Raw genomic sequence first — 12,154 nt, 5'->3', positions numbered from 1 at the left:
CTCCACCTACAACGGGACACCGCACTGCGCATGCCATGGCCGCCGGCCGGCTCGCCCGCACTGCGCCTGCGCTGCCTTGCACGTTTTGTGGAAATCCCTTCCGTTAAGAGCATTGCCACAGTGTGGAAGCAGGCCACTCGGCCCAACCAGCTACACCGACCCTCTGAAGGGTAACCCACCCACAACAATTGCCTACCCCTACTCTACATTTACCCCGAGTACTACACCTAACCTGCACATCCCTAGGTACTATGGGTATTGTAAATATATGGCTTGGTGCGAATGTAAATATACTGGCAATCGGAAGCTTTTGATGATATGTCTGTTTCGCGCGCAGGAGGAGGTCACGTGGTGGTCTGTTTCGCGCGCAGGTCACCTGGTGCTCCGTTTCGCGCGCGAGGAGGTCACGTGGTGCTCTGTTTCGCGCGCGAGGAGATCACGTGGTGCTCTGTTTCGCGGGCAGAAGGAGGTCACATGGGGTCGGACATCCGGGAACCCGAGAAGGCGGAGAATGGAGTCAGATCAACAGCCAATCAGAGGACAATCCCATCTCAGTGATTGCGTGACGTTTTGTATTGTATAAAAGACTGGGGCAGGGACGGTAATAGGTTGTACTTTGTGAACTGACAAAGTAGTTTGTCAGGGATAGAAAGGTCTAGACCCAGAGCTCTGTATACTTTGTCCACTTACTGCTAAAATAAACTAAAAGTTTGAGACTGAATATTTTCTCCTATTGCTTCATTTAAAGTACACGCAGGACTCTGCTCATACATAGAAGAAAGTAAGTTGGTAGATTGAGCCGAAGTCCTACAATTTGGTGACCCCGATGTGGAGAAGTGACGGAAAAGAGAGAAAAATAGAAACAACGGACAACTGATGTCTGATGACAACAACAAGCGGCGCCGCATAAAAAGGTGAGCAGACGCCTGTTTATATCGAAGTTCTGCAATTGGAGATACCAAATTGATTGTTGTCATTATACTGCAAGTGTCCTAGTAATAGTAAGTGGATAAAGTATTGATATAGTACGTACGGGTTTAAAGTCCCATGGGGTTAGAGTCCCCATAAAAGTAACAAAGCTTAGTACGTACAGGTTTAAGATCCTGTGGGGTTAGAGGCCTCATAAAAGCAACAAGGTATATAAGTGTGAGGAGGTTTAAAGTCCATTGAGCAGGATCTCATAAAAGCAACACTCTCAAATTTTGGTTTATGATTGATGTGTTGTAAGTTTTAAAATTTATTGGGGAATGTACGGAGGGTGGCAGAAAAGCCAGTAGTGTCTTGAAGACAAAAACGGTGGTGTCTCAGCGAGAGAGAGTCAGCAGTGGAAACCTAACGGTGACAACGAAACTGCTGATAATTCTCACTGAAAGGGTCAGTTGCTCGGGTGTACTCCATACAAACTGACTGGCCACCGGATTTGTCTCTGATTGGGTTGGTTGCTCGGTTATATTATATCCAAACCAACTGACTACTGGACGGGAGGATTAAAAACAAAAAAAAACACAAAATGGAAGGGGAATTTGATAAAGAGTGTGAAGAATACGGAGGATGTTCTTCCGATTTAATGTTGTCTGTAAAACAGCAGTGGGATAAAGCCAGAAGTCAGTTAGTCAGTGGGCTTGCAAAGAACAAAAAAAAACAATGATGGAGAAATATGACAAGGTTTGGGAAGAATTACAAAAACAGGGCAAAATCCCTAAAGATGAGGAGAGGAAGAAATTATCGCCATTTTTAGGAAAAGCAGTAGAGCAAGCTAAACTAGAAGTAGAAGAGCACATGAAGGGAAAGAAAGGGTCAATATTAGTTAGAAGAAAGTGGACAAAAGAAGGCGGGGAGAAAGAAGAGAGGAGGATTCATCTGCACAACATGACGTTAGCCTGTATGGCAGTAGAAACACTACAAAAGAGAGTAGGTGGTACCTCTAAAACAGAACTGGCAAAGGAGACAGAAAAGGCAGGACTATCTGCACCATTATATCCTAAATTGTCTGGGGTACAATCACCGCCCCCATATCCTGTAACACAAATGCCACTCATGTATGTTCAAGAAGGGGTGTTAGATGTGCAAGAAGTAGGAACAAGAGAGTACAACGTAGCAAAAGAGAGACTGGCGGAAGCAGTAGAAGAAAGCATCAGAAAAGTAGACAAACTAACACTAGAAGCTGAACAGAGAGTTAAGGAAGCAAGCACGGTGATAATGACGCACAGCAGAAACAAAAAACAGCCAAAACAGGGGAGACATTCATCAGTGCAAGAGCCAGATGCTCACTCGACACTGTATAGTGCTGAGAATGAAAAGAGGGGAAAATTACATGACTCAGGTCAGTTATTAGATGACGGGTTCTTAGACAGAAGAAGGAGAGATTTGAGGGAAGAACGAAACAGAGAGAAATTGGATGGGGAGGAGTCTAACAATAGTACAGACATTGAGGACGAAGAATCCCTGACGGAGGATGACCCACACACCTACCCCGTCACTTTGAAAGGCTCACTCACAATGCATGCTGAACATGGCCCTCCACTGAAGCCCCTACCTGAACCAAGTTATAACCTGCGTCAAAGAGACACATTACGACAACGCACAAAGTATCAGCACCACCAAATGCCATTAATTTACAGAGGCTCCTATATGGGGGATGTTTATCAGCCCTTCACATTTACTGACATGAACTGCATCCTGGATAAAATGCCCCCACCCACGGAGGGAGGTGGGCCCTGGATGACTAAATTTTGCCAATATACACTAGGTCACAAGTTAGCTATGGGTGACTGGAGAGCATTGTTGGGCAAGCAATTGAGTATGTGGGAAATACAACAGATTGAAGCTTCTGCGGGGACCACCTTACTACCTGATTCAGACCCGTTCATGCAGCATGCCACCTGTGTGGGAAGTGCAATGAGGGATAGATTCCCGATTCCACTGGGAGCGATGCACTCACTCACCTTCACAATGAAGGAGGGTGAGGATATGCCTGCCTTTTTGGCCAGATGTAAGGGAACGTGGACAGATACTGTGGGGAGTCATCCAGGGTCAGGTCAGCTACAGACCACGTTATTTAGGAATGCTGTTATGGCAGGGATGCCTAAGGAAGTAAAAGAGGCAATGGAGAGTAATCCTGACATCCCAGGTTGTTCTACAGAACAGTGGGAAAAACACTTGACGCACCACATGAAGCGCCACAGGCCAAAACAGGATGAAGATAAACAGAGCAACGAGTCAGCTCAAGTGCAGTTGCTGAAGTTACAGCTCGATGAGGCTAGGAGGAAGGCTAATGATACAAAGGCCTCCCAAAAGACGACTAATCAGATGGTTCAGCAGCTGTCGCCACAAAACAATCTCCCGAGTCTAGACCCAGCACCTGATTGGATGCCACACCGCCCCCGTTATAGGGGCAGGCCTATAGGCGTAGCAGGAGGAATACGTGGTAGAGGAAGGGGCCGCGGAGGACTCAGAGGTCAGCCACTCAACACCTGTTTTGAATGTGGCCAGCCCGGGCATTGGAGAAGAAATTGTCCCATGTTGTGGGGATCCCAGGGAGGCCAGCGATCGATCCGAGGACAGTATGTCCGCTCAAGTCAGCCTCCTTCTCAACAGGCTGTTCAGCCTTACCAAGCCCCAAATGCAGCTGCAGCTCCGGTGCAAGGTCAGTACCCCCAAACCATGCCGGAAGGGCAGAGGTACGAATATTTGGGGTTGGCAGAACCCTATATGCAAATGAGGGTAATGGACAAGAATCTGTCTTTTTTGGTTGACACGTGTGCAAGATTTTCTACCATCACTTGTGACATCCCTCTATCAAACATGTCATCCTCCAGCGTCCAGTTAGTAGGGTTCTCGGACAAACCAGAAAATCTGCCTTTGACATTGCCACTGATTACATCAGTGGCCGGACAGACTTTCCGTCACCGGTATATTTCATCACCTGCATGCCCTGTCAATCTGATGGGCCGCGACTTGCTGGTGCGATGCGGGGCCTCAGTTCTGTGCGGACCAGACGGACTGGTAGTGACCTTTCCGAATGGCTACTCTGTCAACTGTTCCATGACAATAATTCACTCTGGATCCCAAATGATGCTATCAGCAGACGTATCACCAACGGCAGAAGGGCAGTGGACGGATATATACTGGGGACTCCTACAACCCGAAAGCAGGCAGAACAACGGCATACAGTCTCTATACAACCAATGGCGACCCTGGGTTCAGATGCTGCATCCCTGTGCTCCTCCTGCAGATCCCCTCCATGTTACCCTATATTATGATAGAGATGACAATGAAATCTATCAGCATGCATTCTATCAGCACCTAGAAGGGACTCAATGGGATATTTCCTCCAGTTGCATTCTGCTAGGGAAAGAAGGTGTGGCGGGTGTTGTTGAACTAACTGCAGAACAGTTGGAATGGTATGAGATGTCTGAAGAAGCTATACCTCATGTCACATTGGCTGTGCATGCTAAATATCAGGCCAAGGATCTGGGACCTATGTCCAAACGTTTGATGGGGCTAACTGATTGGGTTTGGACTCAGCTACCCGGTTTACAATATTCACCATCAGAGGAAGCCTATAGAATTATGTACAGGACAACTGACAAGGTACTGCTGGAACATAGGCAGATTGAAAGGTTTCACGGCAGGGAAAAAACAGACCATCCACAGGCTGCAGCGATGCTTGACACTCTACCAGATACCTTGTGGTCAGCAAGTTCAACGGACGTTGGTCACTGCAAACATGTCACACCAATCACATTCGATTTAATAGACCACACTCCGATTTGGCAGAAACAATACTCACACAAACCAGAGGCTGAAGCCGGCATTGCTGACACAATTGCAGGATTGTTAGCAGCAGGGGTGCTAGAACCCTCTCAGTCCGCCTGGAACACTCCTATCTTACCTGTAGAGAAGCAGAATACAGGTAGATATCGGATGGCGCATGATCTTAGACGGATCAATAGTGTTGTCTCCACTCCAACAGTTCAAGTGCCAAACCCCTACACTGCAATGTCTGTGCTGACCCCTGACCATAAGTGGTTCTCGTGCATTGATCTGGCCAACTCATCCTTCTGTTTGCCACTAGCTGATCATTTGAGGGACGTTTTCTCGTTCACCTACAAAGGCCAACAAGTACGTTACACAAGGGTCCCTCAAGGGTTTATTTTGTCACCAGGTATTTTCAGTCAGGTACTAAAATGGCAGCTGAAGGACCTAATACTCCCAAAGGGGGTGATACTGATCCAGTATGTGGATGACATTCTTCTGGCAGCACCCGATCATATTTCTTGTCTGGCAGCCACAAAGTTGTTGCTGATTCACCTGTATAACGTCGGTTTCAAAGTCTTGCGGGCTAAACTGCAATGCTGCAGACAAACGGTGTCTTTTCTAGGTAGAGTGATTTCCGCTAAGGGAACAGGTGTCTCTCCGTCCCATAGATCCTCCATTTTGCATCATATCAAACCAGTCACTGTAAAAGACATGCTCTCATTTCTTGGGTTGGCAGGATACAGCAGACAATTCATTGCATCATATGGGGAGCTCACTTTCCCTCTGAGGGCCATGGTAAATGAGCAAGGCATGAGAAATTTGTTGGCCCATTTGCAGTGGACCACGGAGGCAGACGAAAGTTTCATATCTCTTAAACAGGCCCTAACGCGGGCTGCTGATTTAGCAGTCCCGGATTATAAAGAGCCATTTTTCCTCGATATTTCTGAAAACTTACACACAATAAATGGTGTTCTTTTTCAGAAAAAAGGGGGAGGCAGGCAGGTGCTGATGTATGTAAGTGTTACCCTTGACCCAGTAGAGGACAGACACCCGCCATGTACAAGACATGCAGCAGGGGTAGCAAAAATTCTCCAAAAGGTAGGACACATAGTCATGGGCCATTCACTAACGGTACTGACGACACACAGTATAGTGGCCTATGTGAACTCAACAGCCTTCACAATGACGTCACTGCAGCAAACCAGGTTAGAGAAAACCCTGAATGCACCACATATAATTTTCACACATGAAGGAATCAACATGGCTGACAACATGGGAGAAGGAGAACCACACATGTGTGAGGAAAGGGTACAGATAGATGGCAAAGTCAGGGCAGACTTACAGGCAATTCCACTAGTAGACCCAGAAGAAGTGCTGTTCACAGATGGTTGCTGTTACAGACATCCAACTGAAGGACTAAAAGCAGCCTATGCAGTGGTGCGACAGACAAGTGAGGGATTTGAGGAAGTGTTGAGAGGAAAAGTGACAGGCAAAGAATCAGCCCAGTTGGCTGAACTACAGGCAATGATAGCTGCGTTAGAATGGTCAGAGGGAAAAAGAGTAAATATCTACACCGACTCTGCATATGTGGCAGGGGCTATACAGGTAGAACTCAGTCAATGGATCAGGGCAGGATTCTTAACAGCAGCAAAAACCCCTATTAAACACGAAAAAGATATGAAAAGATTAGCGGAGGCCCTAATGAAACCTGCAGAAGTGGCGGTGGTCAAGTGTAGAGGACATGGTAAAGCAGATACAGTAGTAGCGAAGGGCAATCAGGAAGCAGGCTCAGCAGCAAAGAAAGCAGCAGGGTATACCCCACAGTACATGATGCAAACAGAGAGAACAGTGTATGACCTGCCCACCTGCGATGCAAATATGTTAATAAATGAGCAGCCGAAAGCCTCTCCTCATGAACTGACCGTATGGAGAGAGAGAGGGGCCACAGAGTCAGAAGGGATTTGGAGGTCACCGGACGGTAGACCAGTCCTACCCCCAGGTTTGATGGCTTCCATGCTCCAGGAAGCTCATGGGTTGACACACTGTGGAAAAACACAGATGCAGAGGTATCTGACACATTGGTGGCATCCGTTCTTGTCAGTAATGATTGAAAATTATATTAGGGAATGTAGAACGTGTACAGAATACAATGTGAGAGCAACAGTGAAACCACACGAGGGAAAATTCCCTCTCCCAAGAATGCCAGGTCAGGAAATAGTGATTGAGTACACTGACATGATAGAGAGAGTAAACGGATACCGGTACCTTTTGGTAGCAGTGGATGCATACACTGGTTGGCCAGAAGCGATACCTGCGAAAAAGAAAGACGCAAAAACAGTGATCAAATTCTTGATAAACCAATACATTCCAATGCATGGGTTTCCAAAGAGAGTCAGGTCAGATAATGGCACACATTTCAAGAACAAAGACCTGCAAGAAGTTGAAGCAGCTTTAGGACTGAAACATGCGTTTGGAACAGTGTACCATCCTCAGTCACAGGGAAAATTGGAGAGAATGAATCAGTCCATAAAAGAAAAAATAGGAAAAGTGTGTGCACAAACAAAGTTAAGCTGGGTGGATGCCCTACCCTTAGCTTTAATGTCCATTAGAAGCTCAGTAAACTCTATCACAGGGTTCACCCCGTATGAGCTGACAACAGGGCAGCAGTTCCCGGGACCAGGAGCTGGAATACAGATGTTAGAGGGAGGAGGAGCCTCTCTAAGGTACAAACCTTACTATGATCAACTAACAGCTTTGGTGTCAGCTTTCTCCAAACAGGTTGGATCGACAAAGAGGGACCTATAGAGCCAGGCGCCATCTACCACAGACTGGGTCCTGCTGAAAGTGATCAAACGGAAGTGGCCGGAGCCAAGGTGGACAGGACCTTAAGGTGGTGGAGAGGACATCTCATGTGGTCAGACTACAGGGGAAAGGAGAAAGCTGGTACCATTGGAGCCAGTGTGCAGCCACGGAACCGCCAACGAGAACTCTAGAACAAATAAGAACAGAAAGAGTAGAAGGGTCTTAAACTTTTAACTTTTGCAGCAAGAGGGTTCTGGAAAAAGGGGGAGAGGTTCTCAAGATCTCTAAGGTAGGGTTTTTCTGGAGAGCAGAAGGGAGGACAGGACCGGAACACAAGAAGAATTTGTTTAAAACATATAGGAAAGTTGCGTAAAGGATATAATGTTTATCTCTGTAAGAAGCCCACACTACCGTAGGCTGTTGAGGTTGGGAGTTTTTGCTATTATTTTATGTATAAGTATTATGCCACTGTTAATAGGGGTATTAACCACGAGGGAGAAACACATAGGCGAGGGGAGAAAGTCCCAGGAATGAAAGGTCAACAGGACAAGAGGCGGACAAATGTTTAAGGGAGGCGGGGAACCAGGTACACATCAGACATGATAAAAACCATGGTACAACATACCAGTTTGACTTATGCGAAGTAATTGATTGTGGCCAAGGTACAGGGAGCTGGAGGGAGTATGATGTATATCTTTGCTTCTATGCCATTTACTATGACCCATGCCCATCGTGGGATCATGTATTAACATGGACTGGGGTACGATGGATACCCAAGAAGTCGTCACCCTCGGATAATAGATGGAAAGTTCGACACCATGTGAACCTGACAAAGGGGCAACTCGGTCATTCCTCAGAGCTAAAAGAAATCCACTCTTGTTAACCCTGACAAGATTCGATATTAACCAGAGTCCCAAAGAGGTACAGATTTACTGTGGGAGTGATGACAGAAGCTTTTATTTTGTAATAGGTGTAGATCAATCTGGAGTGGATAACATGGGACTAGTGAAGGTAACCTTAGGGGACCCTCCTACACACCAGCCACAAACTGAAACCACAACAAGCATGGTGGTAGAACCAAGTTCAGGAGTCGTGGTAATAGATTACAACAACCTCATGAGAAGGGACGTTATTAAATTCGCCACCGGGTACGGGGATAAGAACCTGTGGCTGGACTGGATGACAGCAACCGCAACCTCCAATGAATATGAGTAATTGCGTCGCGTCTTCCTCGGCCAGGCCAACCCTATTTACTACGCCAGCCCCATTGTTCCCGAATATAGACCCAGCAGGATTTCACTGTATGATGGCCCTCACCATGCGGGTGGACCCTCCAAATTGTACCACCTTAAGTGCTATTTTCCCACCGGTAAAGAATTCCACGTTACCTCCAGTGTTTACCCCAAGTGCTAACAATTACACTTGTTTCGCTCAAAGTTCCAGTACAATCTTGGGAGACCTGTCCGCTGACTGGTGTCAGGACACGATTGATGTAACCGGTTGGCAGAATGCTAGCACAATGCTTTGGGCCAGAGCTGATCTTTTTTGGTATTGTGGAGATAGAACACTATGTTAGTCTACCTCCAGATTGGTCTAGAACCTGTGCAATGGTCAGGCTAGGGTTACCCTTATTCCTCTTAGGAGAACGACAACAGGCAATAAATCCATATGCACGAAAACGCTGGGATTTGTTTGATGTCACTTCTGGCTCAACCACTTACATAGATGCAATAGGTGTTCCCCGCGGTGTACCTGATGAATATAAATTGGCAGACCAAGTAGCAGCAGGATTTGAGAATCTCCCAATTATCGGTGTTCTATTCCCAGTTACGCCGAATAAAAACGTCGACTGAATTAACTATGTACATTACAATGTACTCAGGCTAGCCAATAGAACGAGAGACGAGGTGGTGGGACTCTCTGAACAACTGGCAGCGACCTCATTGATGACAGTACAAAATAGAATGGCCTTAGATATGTTGTTAGCAGAAAAGGGGGGAGTGTGCTCTATGTTCGGAGATCAATGTTGTACGTTCATCCCCAACAATACAGCACCTGATGGCTCGGTAACCAGAGCCCTGGAAGGACTAAGAACCTTGTCTGAAAAAATGCATGAACATTCAGGTATTGACAACCCTCCAAGAGGCATTTTCGACTCATGGTTTGGGAAATGGAAAGGATTGATTGTGTCTGTGTTTATGTCCCTCGTTGGTATGATTATTGTGTTAGTGTTGTGTGGATGTTGTTGTATCCCATGTATTAGATGTATTGAACAGGGCAATCATCATAGTAATTGAAGGGAAGGCTCCCCCGCCCTACCAGATGTCACAGATGGCTCTGGCAAGAAGGAAAGACTATGCATCGGAGAGCGAATGTGATGTATAAAACTGGTTTGTTGGTCTCATTTTCATGAGACCAAAAGGGGGACTTGTAAATTATATGGCTTGGTGCGAGTGGAAATATACTCGGCATTCGGAAGCCTTTGATGTATCTGTTTCGCGCGCAGGAGGAGGCCACGTGGTGTTCTGTTTCGCAGCAAGGAGGTCAGGTGGTGATCTGTTTCGTGGGCAGGAGGTCACATGGGGTCGGACATCCAGGAATGCGAGAAGGCGGAGAATGGAGTCAGATCAACAGCCAATCAGAAGACAATCCCATCTCAGTGATTGCATGACGTTTTATATTGTATAAAAGACTGGGACAGGAATAGGTCGTACTTTGTGAACTGACACACTTTGTAGTTTGTCAGAGACAGAAAAGTCTAGACCCAGAGCTCTGTATAATTTGTCCAATTGCTGCTAAAATAAACTGTGAGAGACCGAATATCTTCTCCTATTGCTTCATTTAAAGAACACGCAGGACTCGGCTCACACATAGAAGAAAGTAAGCTGGTAGATTGAGCCAAAGTCCTACAGTATTTAGCATAGCAAATTCCCCCTAACCTAGACAAAGTTAAAAATCACACAATAGCAGGTTTTGGGTCCAACAGTTTTATTTAGAAGCACTAGCTTTTGGAGTGTTGCTCCTTCAATAGGTGGTTGCGGAGAATAAGATCAAAAGACACAGAATTTATGGAAAAACATTGCAGTGTCCTGCCACTGAAATGATACATTGAACAAACCTGGATTGTTAAGACTTTAATCTTTTCAAATGGGTTGCAGGTATCAATAATATGCAAATCCCAGAACTTCCTGTAAGGCGTCTTCTCAAACACATTCACTCCCGTGGACTTGAGAGAAAGAAAATGTCTTTATCCAGCCAGTATATTTCTATACCTATTTGAGAACAGATACCTTATTTCTGTTGGTGTAAATATTGTTGTAAATCATAGTTGGGTAATAATAGTTAAATTAAGGGAGAGAGAATTCCTAAAGTCAGGCACTATATGAATCCTGAGACCCCCCCATTTCTGGTTTACTTCTGAATGAACAAACATTAAACACTAGCACCCATTTATTTTGAATGTCATTTCATTTTTCTCATTTGATCCCCTGCTATAACTACACTGTGTGGCTGGATGATTGACAGACTGGGAGATTGTGGGTTGGGGCTTGATTGACTAAATGTTTTATTGTTCCCAAAAGTGTCAAAGCTTCAGCAGAAATCCAGCCGAGTTGAGAACAGACCGACATCATATTCTGTGGGAACAGATAGATCAACGGAGGACAGAGAAAGCAGGACCTGAAATTTGAGCAAACACCAGACTACCCTGTGATCAGTGCTTTGATTACAGTGCCAACCCTCTGCCTTTACCAAGCTTCCCATTTGACTACCCCCCTCGATATTCAGGATCCAACTTTGAAAGCTATATATCTTAAGGAGTTTCAGATCATAATTATTCTCTTCAATGTGTGCGGTTAATTCATTCACTTTTGTTACAATGCACACCGTTTTTAGTTTCAATTTTTGTGATCTTTCTAATTCAGTTTTGAGTATATTTACTCTCCTTGTCCCTTTCCATCGTTCTCTGATGTTCATTTTCTGTATCGCTACATTGCTCACCAGCCTTGATTTGGATTGGCCGTGCTAAGTTGCCCCCAGTGTTGAGGGATGTTCAGGTTAGGTGGGTTAGCTATGGGAAATGAAGGGTTATAGTTTCATCGTAACAGAAGCAGGAGTAGGCCATTTGGCCCATCAAACCTAATCAGCCATTCATTAAGATCATGGCTGATATATCCATTGTCTCAGCTCCTCTCCCTGCATTATCAAAACTACCCTTAATTCCCCTATCATGCAAAAACCCATCCAATTGTGTCTTGAACATAATGAAGCTGCCTCGACTGCTTCCTTGGGCACAGAATTCCATAGATTCACTACCCTCAGGGAAAAAGAGTTCCTCCTCATCTCTGTCCTAAATCTACTCCCCCTAATCTTATGCCTCATCATGCCACGAGCAGAAATGACTGGATAGGGTAGGGTTTCATCCCCACAGTTCCCACTTTCCACCAATATCCCAGATGTACTCACTGAATTGCTGTCTCACAAATCAAAGAATTCATTGTGACTTTTTCTGCTCTCAGTGAGGGCAAAGCATCTTTGAAAGCTGCTCTGAAAGTCCAGCCTTCACAACACTTCTGCTTTCACCGAAGGTGAT

General features: G+C 45.7%; 2 protein-coding genes across 2 annotated transcripts in view; both read left to right on the top strand.

Annotated features, from left to right (window-relative positions):
- The window catches only part of LOC122543561 (uncharacterized), a 696,117-nt gene that overhangs the window by 184,006 nt on the left and 499,957 nt on the right, over window positions 1–12,154 (top strand). The window lies entirely within an intron of this gene.
- LOC148144629 (uncharacterized) lies at window positions 210–10,377 on the top strand. The gene is made up of 2 exons (XM_087974946.1): window positions 210–7,484; window positions 10,070–10,377. Exons 1-2 carry the CDS (start codon window positions 1,645–1,647, stop codon window positions 10,116–10,118), a joined length of 5,889 nt encoding a protein of 1,962 aa, XP_087831072.1. The 5' UTR covers window positions 210–1,644; the 3' UTR covers window positions 10,119–10,377.

The sequence above is a fragment of the Chiloscyllium plagiosum genome, unplaced genomic scaffold (genome assembly GCF_037043375.1).
Source record: "Chiloscyllium plagiosum isolate Xiang-an unplaced genomic scaffold, Cpla_swu_hap1 HiC_scaffold_27, whole genome shotgun sequence".
NCBI classification, from domain to species: domain Eukaryota; kingdom Metazoa; phylum Chordata; class Chondrichthyes; order Orectolobiformes; family Hemiscylliidae; genus Chiloscyllium; species Chiloscyllium plagiosum.
The sequence above is the reverse complement of the archived record's forward strand: the minus strand, read 5'-3'. Positions and strand labels throughout refer to the sequence as shown.

What these genes read in the sequence shown, in the direction of transcription:
- LOC148144629 (XM_087974946.1), top strand. Translation starts at nt 1,645, where the DNA reads ATGATGGAGAAATATGACAAGGTTTGGGAAGAATTACAAAAACAGGGC. An exon ending in GGAGGAGGAGCCTCTCTAAG is followed by an intron (nt 7,485 to 10,069) that starts GTACAAACCTTA and finishes TTTCGCGCGCAG; the next exon opens with GAGGAGGCCACGTGGTGTTC.